This window comes from Podarcis vaucheri (genome assembly GCF_965113315.1).
Source record: "Podarcis vaucheri genome assembly, chromosome: 5".
NCBI classification, from domain to species: Eukaryota; Metazoa; Chordata; class Lepidosauria; order Squamata; family Lacertidae; genus Podarcis; species Podarcis vaucheri.
In genome coordinates, this window is record NC_138763.1 from 97,260,494 (window position 1) to 97,280,144 (window position 19,651).

At 43.1% G+C, this 19,651-nt stretch overlaps 1 protein-coding gene across 2 annotated transcripts in view; it reads right to left on the minus strand.

The window, feature by feature from the left end:
- The window catches only part of FGFRL1 (fibroblast growth factor receptor like 1), a 175,717-nt gene that overhangs the window by 73,911 nt on the left and 82,155 nt on the right, over positions 1 to 19,651 (minus strand). For both annotated transcript variants that reach the window (XM_082223181.1, XM_082223182.1), the window contains one exon: positions 11,133 to 11,405. In XM_082223181.1, coding sequence (XP_082079307.1) covers positions 11,133 to 11,405 — 273 coding nt within the window. The remainder of the gene's footprint in view (positions 1 to 11,132; positions 11,406 to 19,651) is intronic.

Sequence of the window (19,651 nt, forward strand, 5' to 3'; positions counted from 1 at the left end):
AGTACATCCCAGATTCTTTCCCCACCTGAGGCTGCAGGAATAAGTAGGAGGGTGGTGGCAGCAACAACCAGACACACTGGCAGCTGTACAAGGCTGCTGTGTTGCATTTGGGCAACAAAGAGGGTGCAAGAGGACTCTCTAGGGCCTCCCCCCCCCCGCTTCATCACACTGGCTGGATCCACTTCTCTACCTCTTCTGTATACAATGAATGACTGCATCAGGTAGAAGCACATCCCTCCTTCCCTCCATCCATTATGACATTGTGAATAGCACTGCACCCTTTGCAAATGGTGTAGAAATGTATGAATGTTTCCAAAGCACCCCCCTCCTTATTTCAACACTGGGCTAATTTAAATCCTTAAAGCTATGAGAATTTTCCATCTTTTCCCCTGGCACAACTTGCTTTGAGCTTCTAATTTTCCACAAAGAGGGAACATGTATTTGAGAAAATGCTAAAAGAAAGCAGGGAAGAGACTCTAGTTGCGGGTCTTCTGGGATGGAAAAGCACTGGCTTGTCTTACTGGATTTGGTTTTATGAAAGAACTGCCAGCCATTTACTTAAGTGTTCAAAACAATTGCATTGTTTTCACTGTTCTTCTTATTGTACAGAAACACGAAATCACAGCAGTGAAACTAGGAGAAAGATGGAGGCTTCCTCACAAAAGAAAAAGTTGTCCAATGTAATTTTCTAACAGGATTGATTTCTCTTCTTCCAGCCTTCTGACTTAAAAATGTACCCTCTTAAACACCCCAGGCTTATCTTGGAAGATGTAAAAACGTGGGACATTTCTTAGTGCACATCTGCTTACTTCTCTTACAAATTTTATTTATTTATTTATTTTGCTTGGTTAGAGGGTTGGGGGCAGCTGCTACTCTGAGGAACTGAAACAACAGAAGCTGACACCTTATGGGCAGAGGCAGTTTGGCAGATGATGCCGCCATGCTTTTAACATCTTGACATCTCAACCTTCTTGTTGTAAAACAAAACCACAGTTGTAGGATACCTTACAAGCAGTGAATCTGACAACAAACAGAAAGCTGCAGTCACAGCGTCTCTGGAGCTGGGCAGATGCTAATGAATGCAGCACATTTGGGGTGAACACATCAAAAAATCTGTTGCTGGCAGGTTAAAAAGGTAATCTCTTTCAACCTTGTCTTCCTTTCCACCCTACCCCACCCGAAATGGTATGTTCCTAAGGGTAGGAAGTTTGTTAATGTCCATAAAGCATCATGCGCACTGGTGTTTCTGTATCATTAAAAACTGTCACTTGCTGTCTTTGATAAATAATAATAATAATAATAATAATAATAATAATAATAATAATAATTTATTATTTATACCCCGCCCATCTGGCTGGGTCTCCCCAGCCACTCTGGGTGGCTTCCCAAAAAAACACTAAAATACAATAACCTATTAAACATTAAAAGCTTCCCTAAACAGGGCTGCCTTTAGATGTCTTCTAAAAGTTTGGTAGTTATTTTTCTCTTTGACATCTGGTGGAAGGGCATTCCACAGGGCGGGTGCCACTATCGAGAAGGCCCTCTGCCTGATTCCCTCTAACCTGGCTTCTCGCAGCGAGGGAACCGCCAGAAGGCCCTCGGCGCTGGACCTTAGTGTCCGGGCAGAACGATGGAGATGGAGACGCTCCTTCAGGTATACTGGACCGAGGCCGTTTAGGGCTTTAAAGCTTTGATGGTGGTAAACTGAGAGGGCCCAGAAATCTTCTGCAACTGAAAGCACATATTGTTAAAGGACAATGACATTTGCACCGCATAAAAGAAATGCACACAACAGAAAAGAGTGTGCCTAGAAGAGAATGGGGAGCCTGTGGCTTCACTACAAGTGACCATTGGCCATGCTGGCTAGTGCTGGTGGGAGGGGCCACAGGTTTCCAAACCCCGCCCCCCTGCAGTTGATTCAGTTCCTCTCACCTAATGAAAAGGAAGCCATTTATGGTCCAGGTCAAATGTCAGACCAGTTGACATGTTGCATTGCATTCCTTCAAAATAATACTATTAATAATAAATGTAATTATTAAAATGTGCAGGCCTGATAGTTGCATAGATGTAACAGCCGCCGCCACACACACTCCAAATCATCTGCAAGGAATTGTGGGTTAAACATATCCAGATGTCTTCAAGGGTTTTAATTGACACTGGCAGTAATTCTGGTTTGCATTTGTGTACCACAAGACGGAGTACGCTGGTGAAACTGTATATGCATACGTATGTGTATGAATTTCATGCTTATAGCCATGGAAAATGTATCTTTTCATTTCCTTTAAATTGCAAACAGGTGCTGTCACCTTCTGAACTTAACTCCTATGTTACAACTTCATGGGGTGAGGAGGCGAAGGGAGGAGAGGTCTGCTTCTAAACTGAGGGTCTTTTGTTGGCCATTTCATGGCATGTTGATAAACCCAACAGTTGAACATGGTAGAAAATCAAATGAAACCAAGAAAACTTTTTTGGGGGGTGGGAGGAGGGGGAATCTCGTTAAAGAAAAGAAGGGGGAAGAAGAACATAACGATTAATTTAACATTGGGGCAGGCAGTGAAAGTTGACATCACCACTGGCCACGTTTGATCCCCGCTTACACAAAAGGAATCAAATCCTGCTCCTACCAGTTCCACCCATTCTCTTTTAAATACCGTATTTTTCGCTCTATAAGATGCACCAGACCACAAGTTTGGAGGAGGAAAACAAGAAAAAAAATATTCTGAATCTCAGAAGCCAGAACAGCAAGAGGGATCGCTGCGCAGTGAAAGCAGCAGTCCCTCTTGCTGTTCTGGCTTCTGGGATAGCTGTGCAGCCTGCATTCGCTCCATAAGACGCGCACACATTTCCCCTTACTTTTTAGGAGGGAAAAAGTGAGTCTTATAGAGCAAAAAATACGGTACATCTCTACAAGGTGTGCAGGCTATAACAGGTAACAGATGCTGGATGCCATGAAGGATGACAAGAATGGGAGAAGACAGGTTTGATCCTACTGGGCATTATCCAAAAGGACACCCTCTGACACAAGTCCCATTTAAATTAATGGGCGCTACACAAGAAAACCACTATACACTAGGGCAGCTCCCATTACAGGCAGTGTCCTGTTTATGTGTGTTCAACACGTGTGTGACCATCTATACATGCATCACGTCGAACCCAGAAGTGGCCCGGAAACGTCATAAGGATGTCACTGAAACGTCACTAAAAAGGGCAGGGCAGGGTGTTTGCAGGTTTTTTCAATGGGTTTCCATTATACCCCATTTCACCAACGGACGGAATAAAAAACAACGGGGCTGCCTGCAATATCCCAGTGTATTGTGCACCATCTTTATTAATGGGTGGAAAGTCAACTCATTCCAACTCAGGCACCATACTAAAGGTAAAGGTAAAGGACCCCTGACAGTTAAGTCCAGTTGCAGACGACTCTGGGGTTGCGGCACTCATTTCGCTTTACAGGCCGAGGGAGCTGGCGTTTGTCCACAGAAAGTTTTCCCGTGTCATGTAGCCAGCATGACTAAGCCGCTTCTGGCGGAAGGGAACAGCGAAACCAGAGCAGCGCACAGAAACACTGTTTACCTTCCCGCTGGAGCGGTACCTATTTATCTACTTGCATTTTTTCGGTGTGCTTTCAAACTGCTAGTTTGGCAGGAGCTGGGAACGACAGCAAGGATCTTGGTGCTGTGGGGACCGAGAGCAGGGATCTTGGTGCTGTGGGGAGGCAGATTTCCTTCAGAATGGATAGGTTTGATCTTCTTGCAGTCCATAGGACTCTCAAGAGTCTCCGCCAGCACCATAATTCAAAAGCATCAATTCTTCGGCAATCAGCCTTCTTTATGGTCCAGCTCTCACTTCCATACATCACTACTGGGAAAACCACCATACTACCTTGGTCTAATCCTGAATCTAGTTACTAATATTGGGGGTATCAGTGAGTGACGAAGGGCAGTAGCAGCCAATGTGAGCATTGCTGGCCTGATTTCCCAAAGCCAAGTGTCATTGTCAGTTACATAGGCAACCCTGTTCAGGGAAGTTTTTAATGTGTGACATTTTAGTGTATTCTTTGTCTTTGTTGGAAGCCGCCCAGAGTGGCTGGGGAAACCCAGCCAGATTGGTGGGGTACAAATAATAAATTATTGTTATTGTTTATTATTATTATTATTATTATTATTATTATTATTATTATTATTATACAGAGCATGTAGGGAAGACAGAAGGGATCTTAGTGCTGTGGGGAGGCAGATACTAATACTAATACTAATACTAATACTAATACTAATACTATCTTATCTGTAGTGGATGTACTAGTTGGTAGGTGCTAGGAATGAGACGTACTTGCAGCGCAAGCCTAAACACACCAGGGTTTGGAATGACATGAGAAAGGCAGAGGTAGGAAGATGGAGAAAAACACTGTTAAGTACCCGTCCTGAGAAAGGTATAATTGAACAGAATCAGTCTCCCGAGCTTTACCATGAACTACGGGTGTACAACTGTGTCTGAGTCAGAAGTTTCTGACAGCAACTAAAGGAACAGGTGGTGGGCCCTTTGCAGACAGATGGAGAATACTTTTATGTGCCCTCACCATTATTTTTTTTAAAGGGGGGAATCCACTTCACATTTCCAAAAATAGAAAAAAGGTTTTTCTTTGGGAACGCTTCCTGCAAGGGTCTTGACTAATCTGAAGTAAACAACAAACACAGCTGGGAGTCGGGGTGATGGGGAGAAGAGGCCCAGGTGAAGGTTCTAGCTGGAGTGAAGCAGAATCTGAAGAGCTGCGACTGAGCTTGGGAAGGGGAGTGTGGAGGTCTGAACAAAGGGGTGACTGAGAAGTGTTCAGTTACAGGAAAGAGAGTTCTGATGGGCATTAGCTCTAACTACTCAACAGGTGAACTCATTGACAGAACTGGATGAGAAAGTGACATAAAATGACAAAGGACCATTTTCCTTCCACAGAGGTGCAGGGAGGTCATGAAAGGGTCTCTGAACAACCAGAACTCATGGCCAGGTGACGGAAGAGTCCCTCATGGGAAAGGGTGTTGACATTTCCCAGAATACGAAAATTTAGAGTTGATTAAATTATGAGTGGGACGCGGGTGGCGCTGTGGGTAAAACCTCAGCGCCTAGGACTTGCCGATCGCATGGTCGGCGGTTTGAATTCCCGCAGCGGGGTGCGCTCCTGTTGCTCGGTCCCAGCACCTGTCAACCTAGCAGTTCGAAAACACCCCTGGGTGCAAGTAGAGAAATAGGGACCGCTTTATAGCGGGAAGGTAAACGGCGTTCCGTGTGCTGCTCTGGTGCCAGTTTGCCGGAGCAGCTTCGTCACGCTAGCCACGTGACCTGGAAGTGTCTGCAGACAGCACTGGCTCCCGGCCTCTAGAGTGAGATGAGCGCACAACCCTAGAGTCTGTCAAGACTGGCCCGTACGGGCAGGGGTACCTTTCTAAATTATGAGTGGAAGATGCTTGCTAGAGGAAGCCCTTTTTGTTTCATTCCCCAAAGTTAATTAATAGTTCAACAGAGCCATCAGCTTGCCACAGACATGGCAAAAGTCACAGGGACTAATCAAGACAACAAGATGGTTCATGGCGCTGCTATGGGTAAAAGGTAAAGGGACCCCTGACGATTAGGTCCAGTCGTGACCAACTCTGGGGTTGCGGCGCTCATCTCGCTTTATTCATGTGGCCAGCATGACTAAGCCGCTTCTGGCAAACCAGAGCAGCGCACGGAAACGCCGTTTACCTTCCCGCTGGAGCGGTACCTATTTATCTACTTGCACTTTGACATGCTTTTGAACTGCTAGGTTGGCAGGAGCTGGGACCAAGCAACAGGAGCTCACCCTGTCGCGGGGATTCGAACCACCGACCTTCTGATCGGCAAGTCCTAGGCTCTGTGGTTTAACCCACAGCGCCACCCACGTCCCGCTGCTATGGGAGGTTTGGCCTAAACCACTATAGCTTGCTCCAATTCCTTTGCAATGCCACCATGTTCATTTCCTAGAAGAAAGCCAAAACAGACACATCTTTTGAGGGCGTATGTAGATTGCCATCTGAAACAAGTGTCTTGGTAACACGAACTACAGTTACCTATTATGTCTGAACTAGGAAACTAGAGTTGATGTCTTCCAAACAAGCTAGGATATAAAGCCATGATTTAAAGTTGGCTTAATATCCTGGCTTGTTCAGAAGCTGTTAACCAAAGATTCTCCGTTCATTCAGACATAACAGGAAATGATAATATTCTGGCTTGAGTGTTGGGAAGAATGAAGGAGCATGAGGCTTGTTCAAACCTTGCTTTATTAAGCTGCAATATAATAGTCTGAATGTGGCCAATGCATTAGAAATGAAGTAGCAGCTCTGCGATTTTTGTTAAAACTGTAGTTTTATTCTTTTTCATGCACACAAAGTGAACTATTTACAACCACCAGGAGGAATTTCAACACAGAACTGCTGCCAAAACATTCAAAGAAAGCAACCCCAGTAAGTAGAATTATGTATTTCCATGGCTTCTCAAAAGTAAAAGACTTCGTCATCTTCTACAAAGATCCATGTGACCAGGTATATACGTCATGCTCTGCAACCCTAGAATATTGAACAAAGCTGGCCCATATGTCACAAAAGCTTTCCATCTACCCTTCGTTTATCCATGTATGTTTTGTTAACTGTTCCTTCAGTGCCACCTGCAATAACTGTTGATGCCAGTCCTCTTAGAAAGTGTAGACTTAGCTTCATCCAATGCTGGGTGACCACAAGATGAGCTGCTACCAAAAGAAGAGTCAGAAATTCTTTATAATGGATATATGTTGCTTCCCTCTCAGAGATAATGCTGATCCAAGGCCAACCCAAGAATTTTTCCTGACTAAGATAAAAGCAGCATATGCTCCCCCCACACCACCCCAAAATGTACCTAAAGCCAGCCAAGTTATCGTGGAACCTGCAGCAGAAAATCCTATACACACCTCCTCACCACCCCTGGCAATTAAAATACAAGAACAATAAAATAAATAGCCATCAAAACATTGCTCTTTCATGGCACCTAAAGCCAGCTGTTTCACTCTGCTAAAGGTATATTCATTGATCAGAGAGTTTCATTCTTACCTATTTTTGTTTGCTTTTTAATTTGTTCTGAAGTCTCAAAAGTTTTGTTCCATTGGTTCTGGACAAATAGCAAGGGCCAAAACTGAAGCAAATCCATGCAGATAAGTGTTTGCTTAGAAGCCAGCAGTGTAAACAGAGATGTCAGATGCCACCTACATTTCTCATTCCACGTGCTTCCACAGCTTTTTAATGCTAAAAATGATGTTTTGAGATACCAATTAATGAGATCACCAGAGACCTGTCATACAGACCATCTTTTATGGACACAGAAGACATTATGGGCTCTAACTATGTCATACTGAATAAACAAAAAATGGCAGCCAAAGTATCTCTCTGTGGGTATATATGCTGAATCTTATTTTTTTTTAAAAAAATAGATTCTTATTACAAATTTTAATATATATGCCAAAGTATCAAAGATTGTACTTCATAGAACTTGTAAAATGCAATCAAGCAATAACCAGTTTAGCAAGAAAAGGCTATTTTGAAGGTAATGCTGTGTACAGTAGACATTGTACTATTGCCTTCAAGAGCTACACTTTTGGTAAAATAAGAGCTCTAATAAACAACATTCCCCATCAGAGTATTTAAACAGTTAGGTGCTTTTGTGTATGATATCCTCAACTGCACTCTGCAAATGAAATACACCTACACATGAATTCACAAACTGTGGCTCTTAAGAACGACACATGCCCTGTGGATGACTTAGGATAAGGCAATGCGTGTCTTGAGTGAAGGCACTTTTGCAATCTGCAGACAATAACTAAAAAACAACAACCCAAGCATCACTTAACATATTGTTGCAGAAAGAGGCAAAATTCCTTCAGGCTCCTGAAAATGGTTGCATTCTCTGAACAGAAACTACTTTTGTAAGATAGTACCTGCATGGGCTCTTCATTTTTAAGCGATTAAAGCGCTACATATTAGGGCCTCAGCTTACTTTTAATACTTATATGTAGTTGCTGAATGACCAGTGGTATTAAAAAAAAGAAAAGAAATAAGTATTCAGTGGCAGCTGAAGAGAAGAGCTTCGTGCAAGATTTTTATGCAGAAGCTGTACAAAATATACAGCACCATTGTTTTTCTGAACTACAGAAGACTCTCTAGCAGGGGTTGCCAATTGGGAGTCCATTGATCCTAAGGAATCCATGTAAGACAGGCATGTCTAAAGTCCGTTTTCCAGCCCCTGCAACAGTTTATTTCCTGTGTTGGTCCTTTGATTGGCCCTCATGACCCTTCACTTCATCAAATCTGGCCCTCTTTGAAAAAAGCTTGGACACCACTGATGTAGGGGGTCCGGGGCACCATTCACATACCAAAAACTACAACAAAGGTATCAAAAATTTTCAAAAATAGGGGGTCCATGGCTTGGCTTTTGAAAAACAGGGGGGGGCGCTGTATATAGCTAATGCGGAACCACTGCTCTAACAGATAAGCAACTCTTGTACTTAATCATTGGAATGTGAATTTGGATTAAAAGCTGTCTCTTCGCTGTACTTAGCATCTAAAACCTTGTGGTAAGCCACAAAACCTTTCAAGCTCAGCTATGGGAAGAAACTGTACATTCTACTTAACACTGGTTTCTGGTTTAGTTTCCAGGTTTGCTTGTGCTTTTTATTTTTTGCGGAGGTAAAGAAGAAAAGGATCCTTGGATTATAAGGCCCTGAGATCAGATGCCAGCAGAAACTAGGTAAAAACAGAAGAATGGAATATAAGCATTGCCAGTTCTCGTAAGAAGGCTAATTCAGTTAGAAACGTTAGAAATACAGTGGTGCCTCGCAAGACGAAAATAATGCGTTCCGCGAGTCTCTTCGTCTAGCGGTTTTTTCGTCTTGCGAAGCAACCCTATTAGCGGCTTAGCAGATTAGTGCTATTAGCGGATTAGCGGCTATTAAAGGTTCAGCGGCTTAGTGGCTAAAAGGCTATTAGCGGCTTAGCGGCTTAGAAAAGGGGGGAGCGAAAAAAAATGGCAAGACTCACAAGACTTTTTCGTCTTGCGAAGCAAGCCCATAGGGAAATTCGTCTAGCGAAGCAATGCAAAAACGGAAAACCCTTTCATCTAGCGGGTTTTTCGTCTTGCGAGGCATTCGTCTTGCGGGGCACCACTGTATTCAGGTGTTTTAAAAAGCCTGGAGGAAGTTGGATGAGAGAACTTGTCACAAGTTCCTTCTGCACCTCATGTGAGAGGATGGGTGCTTTGTTGAGAATAGAGGAGATGTACAGTGGTAACTCGGTTTACAAACTTAATCCATTCTGGAACTCCATTCCTAAACCTAAACCGTTCTTAAATCAAGGCGCGCTTTCCCTAATGAGGCCTCCTGCAGCCGGTGCCCTTCCACCGTTCGGATTATGTTCTTAGATCAAGGTAAAGTTCTCAAACCAGGACACTATTTCCAGTTTTGGGGAGTTTGTAAACCGAATCGTTCTTAAACCGGACTGTTCTTAAACAGAGGTACCACTGTAATAGAAACAGATCTGCATCCTGAGATCCAAAAGAAATTGATTTTTTTCCCATCTATTCTACAGAATCCTAGGGTTTCTGAAATAGGGGTTGGTCCTGGCTCTCATATCACCATATATAAAAAAATAATATATCCCAGAACTTCACACAAAATGAGTAGCTTTCAAAAAAGAGCATTTTCCCTAACACCCAGCCTTTGCCACATGTACTTTAAATGTGGAGTCAAGTGAAACTTTTGAAAGAGCCAGACAGTCACCCCTTGTGCTCGCTTGGAACCCCTGACAGAAAATATAAACAGAGTTTAAATAGAAACAGCATTAGTGAGCCACAAATATGAGGCACCAGGAGGAATAGTACTTTCAAACAGAAACTATCCAAGTGAGTGGTAGCTATTGTACAAACGAGAAACACGTTCTAGAACACTGAAGAGATGCTATTTTTAGCAAGTATTAGCTCAGACAGAAGCAAATTACCTTGTAGCAAGTATATCAATACCTAAACCCATCAGTCTCCACTTACATAGTATTAGGTGCCATTTTCAGATGAATATTATAAATCTTCATTTATATGATGATCTACAATCTACAAACTGCCATCACTGTGCATGGCCCGTTAGGGAGTAAATTAAGCAAGCTTTGATCAGTTTGAATCAGCTCTCTCCTTTATGAATTTGGATGATCAAACCTATGCTCTCCCCATGGAGATGATTTCGGAAACAGAGCTAAAAAATCTGTTTTCCAGAAGAAAGGCAGGTTACGAAGAGAAAAGTTATTTTGCAAAGATGAGGAGAAAAAGAAAAGACTACAAAGAAGGCTTTATTCAGTTCGGTGAATAGTTACCCACCCCCGCCACCCCAATCCGATTCCAGCTAACCTAACCTAGGTCTGGTCCCAAATTAATTTGGGGGGCAAAGCTAGTCTATTCAAGCCCTGCCACTCTGTGTTCTCCTTTGTGGCTGTAGACCACCTATTTCTTCATTCAGAATATTATGGTGAAATGCACAGGCAGATTAGATTCTCCCCACCCCATATTTTTAAGCCACCAGTAAAACTTTATAATATATATAGCTCAGTTGGTAGAGCATGAGACTCATGGGTTCAAACCCCACATTGGGCAAAAGATTCCTTCATCGCAGGAGATGACCCTCACGGTCCCTTTCCAACTCTACAATTCTACGACTCTATGAGTTATGGCACCTGCCGCTATTCTTGACAATAATGGTAGCACACTGCCTTGCTACCCAAGGTGAAACATGGGTTTGAAGAAAGGGTTGTTTTGAGAACAATTATGTTCCAGCAGCAACCACAAAGGCTAGTGTGACCTCCCCTTATCACTCAACCTTTCCTGTGTGGAACTCGCTGTGATCAGCTATTATTGCATCACTGCCGTCTGTTTGCAACCTTTGGCACAAGGCTGGCTAATCTTATCTTGAAGCTGCTGGCTGCAACACAGAGACATGCAGCGCTGCAAACGCTTGTAAATATTGGGACAGACTAGTTTAACTAGAGGCTGGTAGATTATTTACAGAGCAGATTTGCCGCCCTCAAAGGCTCACATCTCTGAAGAGCACTCTTGGTACTCACCAATCACAATCAAGGTGTAGTTCACATTCATGCTACCAAAACCATTGGTGGCTTTGCAGATGTATGTTCCGGCATCCTCGCTTTCCACCTCTTTGATTTTCAACCCTTGTTGGAGGACCCTGAACCGCGTCCAACCACTGTGGATGGTTCTTCCATCCTTCATCCACATAGTAAGCGGTGGGGGGTCACCCTCCACGGGACAAGGGAGCTTGATGGTTCTTCCTAATCTCACAGACTGCCGATGGATCACTTTATCGGAAATTCTGGGTGGGCCTAAGCAAGGGAAGAAAGAAAGAAAAGTAACATGTTTAACTTTCTTGATCATTAAACATTAGGAAGAACTTCCTGACAGTAAGAGCTGTTCGACAGTGGAATTTGCTGCCAAGGAGTGTGGTGGAGTCTCCTTCTTTGGAGGTCTTTAAGCAGAGGCTTGACAACCATATGTCAGGAGTGCTCTGATGGTGTTTCCTGCTTGGCAGGGGGTTGGACTCGATGGCCCTTGTGGTCTCTTCCAACTGTATGATTCTATGATCAAAGTTTGAGACACCATCAAAGAATACGACACTTTATATGGATTGTATAACAATAGTCTTTTGGGGGGGTGAAACATGAGGTGCCAGTACTCACATCTTGATAAATTGTAAAATTACTCTCCCACTACTCTTTTCTCCCTGTGCCCCCTCCCATTTCTCTGCTGAATTTGTGGTAATCATTAAAAAATGATGATAAAATCAATTTGTAAACATTTTCTAGATCAGTGTTTTTCAACCTTTTTTGGGCAAAGGCACACTTGTTTCATGAAAAAAATCATGAGGCACACCACCACTGTGTGCGGAGAGGGAGATGTGAGAGCCCCGCTGCTCTCTATGGGGAATCGGATGAGAGCGGACCGCCTGTCTGCTCTCATCCAATCCCATCCGATCTGATCCCCACCCAGGATGGATGGGAAATAGGGTGGACACAGTCCAGCGCCCGCCTAGTGGGCGAAAATTTGACTTTTTAAAAAAAATAAAATAAAATCTTTCGAATTTTTCAATTTTTCCCACGGCACACCAGGCAACATCTCACGGCACACTAGTGTGCCGCGGAACAGTGGTTGAAAAACACTGTTCTAGATGCTTATTTAAAAAAAAAACCTGGAAGGAAAGTGGGATACAAATGTAATAATAAAGCAATTTAATTAATAACACGCAGCAAACAGCTAGACAAAGTTACAAATGACAAATCTGAAAACCAAAATTAGTAAGAGTGTTGGCAGTTAAAATGATACATTCTAGCCTCTTGCCTAACATAATAGCTTTCTGAATAAATGAATTTTCTCTCATTGAAGAGAAGCAAGAACCTAGTACTCAACCAGATGGTTATGAAGCAAGTCCATTGTGCTGTGTGATGCTAAATATTAGGACACCATGGAACAAGTACAGGGAAAAACTGAGCACAAATCCAATGTTATATTCCAAAGGTTTTGGAATGCTCAGCTAAACTCTCTCTACCACCCTTGAAAGGACTTGAAGTTCAGTTTTGTAATGCGTTTATCTTGGCATTTGCGATTTTAACAGCAACATGTTCCCAATAATATTTCCAAACAAAATAAAATGAGATGACTTCCAGTAATTCATACATTCTGCACTCTCATACGCAGGTGTCCGGGACCCACTACTTCAGACAGCTGGTGCTTTCACTCCAGTACCCTATATGCCAGGGTTTCAAACATGTGCCTTTGCTTATGCATTACACAGAATCATTGAATTGTAGAGTTGGAAGGGACCCTGAGAATCATCTAGTCCAGCCCCTTGCAATGCAGCTGACCCATATGGGAAATGAACCTGCAACCTTCATGTTATCAGCACCACCAACTGAGCTATTCAGGCTGAGTATATGAGCCTCTTGGCTTTTCGATCAGAAGGTTGGCGGTTCGAATCCCCGCAATGGGGTGAGCTCCCGTTGCTCGGTCCCAGCTCCTGCCAACCTAGCAGTTCGAAAGCACACCCTAAAAAAAGTGCAAGTACAGTGGTACCTCGGGTTACATACGCTTCAGGTTACATACGCTTCAGGTTACAGACTCCGCTAACCCAGAAATAGTGCTTCAGGTTAAGAACTTTGCTTCAGGATGAGAACAGAAATCGTGTGGTGGTGGTGCGGCAGTAGCGGGAGGCCCCATTAGCTAAAGTGGTGCTTCAGGTTAAGAACAGTTTCAGGTTAAGAACGGACCTCCGGAACGAATTAAGTACGTAACCAGAGGTACCACTGTAGATAAATAGGCACCGCTCCAGCGGGAAGGTAAACGGCGTTTCCGTGTGCTGCTCTGGTTTCGCCAGAAGTGGCTTATGCTGGCCACATGACCCGGAAAAACTGCCTGCGGACAAACGTCGGCTCCCTCGGCCAGTAAAGCGAGATGAGCCCACAACCCCAGAGTCACTCGCGACTGGACTTAACTGTCAGGGGTCCTTTACCTTTTTATATACACAGCACATATATAAACAAACATCACCAGTGGATATGCTATTTTCAACACCCCAGGTCCGGAACAGCAAATTACCACAGGGGTGTTGGCCTGCGCTCCGATTAGCACAGGAAAAAATATATCAGTAGATTTGGGGACAGCAGCATTTTAGTTTACTGCAAAACACCAAAAAAGGGTCACAGGCAGCAAAAGTGCCAAAGTAAAATGCATGCATTAATTTCTTATGCATCACCCTTCCCAAAAAAACGTACAGCTGGATAAAGAGATAGATTCGGCAGAGAATATTTCAGTAGCCATATAAGGAGTGAAGACTTATGAGCTACAATCGAGGCCTAAGCGCAAAGAGGAAAACTCAAATGCAAATGACAGGAGGCAGAAAGGACAGTGAGATCAGGGAAACAGGAGAGAAGTACTGACGGAAGAGTTCAAACTATGACCTATTCCAGGGCAAAAAGAACAGGAGCAAATGTCCTGTTGGTTCACAGAGACTTGAGAGTCTGTGGTGGATATTACCCGAGCAAGCAACCTCCTAGAAAACTCCCACAATGGTGAAAAAGTAGGAAATGGAAGGATATGTGTGTGGAAAGCCCCATGCGAAGTTCCTAACAGCACCAAAGGGGCGGGGAGGGATACAGAGGGGCAGCAAGGGGACAGGATGGAGGAGATAGAAATGAGAGATGGATGGTGCTGTAGCAGATTGTCCTGGAATATCCCCATGGTGGCCAGGCTCACTGAATAACATTGTTCCTTGGAGTGATGGCTTGATAGCAATGTCTTATAAAATATTTTCAGGCGTATTAGTCTGGGAGTGGGACCAGGTGGAGTGTGTCTTCTTTGACAACCGCTAAGCAGCCTCTTCTGTCCACTCAGGGACCTAAGGACAGGGCTGTCAGAGGCTGTGCCTCAGTGACGGAGGAGGAGGAGGAGGAGTTTGGATTTGATATCCCGCCTTTCACTCCCTTTAAGGAGTCTCAAAGCGGCTAACAATCTCCTTTCCCTTCCTCCCCCACAACAAACACTCTGTGAGGTGAGTGGGGCTGAGAGACTTCAGAGAAGTGTGACTGGCCCAAGGTCACCCAGCAGCTGCAGGTGGAGGAGCGGAGACGCGAACCCGGTTCCCCAGATTACGAGACTACCGCTCTTAACCACTACACCACACTGGCACACTGACGGGCAAAGTGTGCACAAATTTCAAGTTGCACTGATTATTTTTTTTCAAAAATAGAGAGAAAACGTACAGAAAAATAATGAAAAGCCATTTTTTTGGTATCCAATTGGTGAAAAATATGGCGCCGCAATAAAAGCCTACCTGTATCTCCCTCTGAATCAATTTTAGCTGACCTGCAGACAAATTTCAATATCAGAAGTCAAACAAAAAAGTCATCTATTTAGGTACAAAATGTTATTAAAAACGCAAAAACTATTGATTATGCCAGGTTAAGCAACAAACGATACCCTAAGAATCTGGAATGGTTTGGGTATTTTCAAATGACACTTGCTGTTCTGAAATATTTAAACGCAATCAGAATGTTAACAGAATTTGAAGAAACCCTATTTTTAAAGGAAAGAGCGGATTATCTAAGAATTTACCATTTGTTAGGCTGTCAGTCAGTATGCTTTTTACTATGGTTTTTATCGCTGATGCTTTGTGTTTCTAATGCCGTACACCGCCCTGAGATCTTTTGATAAAAGGGCGGCATATAAACTGAATTAACCACAACAGCAATGTGAATTCATAAGGGCATTTGTAGTGAATAAATCAGTTATGGCAACTTTTGTTTGTTTAAGTACTTCAGATCACACACACACAAACAAACAAACACACATACAGAGATAAATGGGCTGATGTAATTCCCTTGCCTAGAACTACAAGCAACTGGAATCCCCATTCTGTTTGGATATAAAAAGAGATCAGGGATCCTACACCTGTCTCACTGAGCAGCTGAGTTATCTTCAGTTTAGATCCCATGGCAGAGGCTCTTTTATCAGATACCATTGGGGGTGGGGGTGGGGGGTGGACTTCTGGCTGCTACCCTGTTAAAACCTTTAAAATATACAGTTGTCTTTCCTCTTCACTTCCTTCCCCCTACGTTGCCTCAGCAAGTAGACTCATTTCTTAGTGACAATATAAATTTAGAAAGCATTCATAACCGTCAGGGAGGGTTGATTTTAATTAAGTCATGGTTTAAATCACCAAGGAAAAAAGTCTAATTGGAACCATTGACCTCCTGCCCCTCTCATATTTTATTTTTGTTGGGTGGGGTGTTACTGTCTAAGTACAAATTACCATTTTGTATTTGTTTTTATGGAGGATGTAGGTGCGCCAGCCTGTTGTTTTGATATCGCCACTTGTTTTTCTTCTGGGAAACTAATGTTTTGTGATACCCGCGGCAAGTTTCTTAAGATTTCAAAATGTGCCGCAGGCCCAGAAAGATTGAAGGCCTCTGATATAACCATCAAAATACAGTATCTGAAGAAGTGTGCATGCACACGAAAGCTTATACCCAGAACAAACCTAGTTGGTCTCTAAGGTGCTACTGGACAATTTGTTTTATTTTATTTCTATATTTCATCAAAATACAGTGATTCATGAGCAGATAACACCCCTTGCTCTGAGGATTATCTTGCACTGACACTGCAGAAACTCCAGGCTCCAGTTATAAGCCTCTCTCTCGCTTTCTGCAGTTCTTTGTAATTAAGATGTTGGGCTGATTAGTGGTAGTTTACAGATGGCTGGTTGGTTTTGTTTTGTGCAGTTTTAATTATTTGTCTTATCTGCTTTGTTATTGAAAGCCGTGCTGGAGATGTAAGGTAAAAGCTACAGTACAAGTTTAATTATTTAGTTGCATAGTTAATTAATGTTTTGACTATTATAATATGCCAGATGTACTCTGAAAGCTAGTGGCAGATAGTAAGCATGTCATCGAAATCAAACCAATTTCTACTACCCAGAAGAATGTTAGTGTGATTTCTTACGTTCACATTTTAAACAATATTTTTACCATTTTAGAATCTAGTACGTGTTACAATGCTTCTATAGGAAACCTGTTATTGCCGCGCAATTTGGGTCTGCGCAAACAGAAAGCGAACTATTTTTTATTGTTTCGATCACGAATTATTCTTGCTTCTCTCCATACAGAAGAACTCTGAGAAGGGGCTTTTGTTTGGAGGGCAAAGACCAAATGGCTTTAGAAGAAGAGGTTAGCCCTTACTATCTAGAACAAAATTTTGCCCAGGAGATGGCAATTAATTCGTTATCAAGGGTATCTAACTATGAATAGTTTTGAGAACTGAGTATGTTGCAAAACATAAAAAGGTAAAGGGACCCCTGACTGTTAGGTCCAGTCGCGGACGACTCTGGGGGTGTGCGCTTATCAGCTTCCGGGTCATGTGGCCAGCATGACTAAGCCACTTCTAGTGAAACCAGAGCAGCGCATGGAAACACCGTTGACCTTCCCACCAGAGTGGTACCTATTTATCTACTTGCACTTTGACGTGCTTTCAAACTGCTGGGTGGACAGGAGCAGGGACCGAACAACAGGAGCTCACCCCATCGCGGGGATTCAGACCACCAACCTTCTGATCGGCAAGCCCTAGGCTCTGTGGTTTAGACCACAGCACCACCCTTCTTAATTTACAGAGTAGATAAGAAACAAAAGCAAGAGGTGGGCTTAGTGGAGCATGTGCTGAGATGTAGGGTGGTCCCTGCTGTTCTGCCCATGGAAAAGACTGCCCTTTGGATAAAAGGAGGAAGAGGAGTCACCACAACGCAGATGTGTGACGTCACATGCAAACACCTGCACGTAGCATGTGCAATGACACACGCACTGCATGTGCGTGTGATGTTGCATGCTCGCGTTGCAGCGGTGGGCACTCACAATCCTGAGGGCGAGATAGAGCCCCCAACACATGCTGATTTGGACAGACATTTCTGTAAGGCCATATGTCAGGCATGTCCAACTCCCAAGAGGCTGCGATCTACTCCCACTATAAAAAAAACTGACTGTGATCTACCTATTGGATTGACTAAAGTTGTTGAGCTTTTTGGGGGGGAGGAAGACCCAAAGCTGTTGAGCTTTTTGCGATTGGCAGATTGGACATGCCTACCATATGTGAATCAGCAGATAAGGTCCAAGGTCTCAGAACACAAGCACAACCATTTTAGGGACTCCACTCTGGATTGTGTAGGGTTCACTCCTTAGCCCATGGGTAGGCAAACTAAGGCCTGGGGGCCGGATCTGACCCAATCACCTTCTAAATCTGGCCCACGGACGGTCCAGGAATCAGCGTGTTTTTACATGAGTAGAATGTGTCCTTTTATTTAAAATGCATCTCTGGGTTATTTGTGGGGCATAGGAATTCATTTTCAAAATATAGTCTGCCCCCCCCCCCAGGTCTGAGGGACAGTGGACCGGCCCCCTGCTGAAAAAGTTTGCTGACCCCTGCCTTAAGCTCTTCTAAAACATCATGGGTTTTTATTTTAAGATATAGCCATAATCTTTGTTTCAAGCTGCTTGACAAATTCAGATCTTGCTTTAAACTTGGCTGCTTAAAAACAGAAAAACTAGCTTGGAGTTTAATTAAAAATACAACATCTATAATCTTCCCCACTACCCGTCCTCTTCTCAGTTAACAAGAACTCATGTGATCTCAACATATATTTTCTGTACAGAATTACAGAGGTCGTGCTGCCATTCAGTACGCAAGTATATACAAATCAGATTTATGATTCTTCAGGAAAAATCCTCAGATGTATGGTATTTTGACTGTGACTTGAACAGAATAATATAATGTAGTAACACCGCTAAAACTGAAGGTTAAGTGCTTTCCCACACAACACATTCCAGAGTGTGCACAGACCTTTTATTGCTCAATTGAGGCAGACAGGCAGAAGGAAATTTCGCCAACAATTGTTTAGATTCAGCCTTGTTATTTTTGAGCTAAGGAGTAGTTATCTGGCTGGAGATTCACATAGGGCCTTTGCAGAATTGTTGAACCATGTCCTGGGAGACCATTTGGCCACAACAGAGTTCACAGTCATCTTTATTAACACACTAAATATAATTGCAAAAAATTCCAAAGAGTGTCAACTAGCCTGGACAAGTTCCCAAAATGGAAAAGTAATATATATATTGGATCGTAACGTTTATTAAGCAGTTAAATAATTTTTAGTAGCCCCCCAGGTCTCATTTATTTTATTATTTAATACCAAACATGTTGACTTTCTACAAAGATAAGATTTCTTTTGAACTAACGTTTGCAACACAGAAACTCTGCTTCATTCATGAACCATGTGTGCAGTCCACATTTTCAGGTAGTACAAGAAAAGATGAAGAAGGAAAGGTTCCTACACATAAAAATAACCAACGGACCACTGGTGGGGCAGGAGGCTGCTGGATGAAAAAGAAATTAAGACACTTCGGTGGACATTTCAAGATGTTTTAATTGATCAGAATGGTTAACATCGATGAACCAGCTAAACATTTTCCTACAAGTTCCATAGGTTTCCATGTCATCAGGAGGCATTAAGGGGATGTTTTTGGTGAATGCTTCTGGGTGAAAAAAGGAAGACTGGTTCCTTACATGTTGGCCAGCAACTAATGGCTTTTTCCACCTGCCTTGCCCCACCCTCCAGCCATAGGGGCCTTCATAAGGGAGTTGTTTCCAGAAGAAGAGCTGTGAGGGGAGAGAAACTCTGTTTGCCATCAGGGGGTGGTTGGTTTCACCAGGGCTTCCCCAACTTCAGCCCAAGGAAGCTTCAGAAGGAAGTTGCTGCCACAGGAATTATGTGGATCTGTATTTTGATGAATAGAGTGAAAGATTATTGGTCATAGGGGTGGGGAGAGCGTGTGTATGAACTCCATAGTGCTTGGTTTAATGTTTGGTTGCTATTTTGCTAATATTAAGATAGATTTATGGATTATAGATGCCGTGTGGATTTGTTAATCGTATATGACGTTTGCTTTAATTGTGACGTTTAGCTTATTTTTTAGTTGTTGATTTTTTAACAGTGATTTACAGATTTTAATTGTTTCACTGATGCTGTATTTGTGAT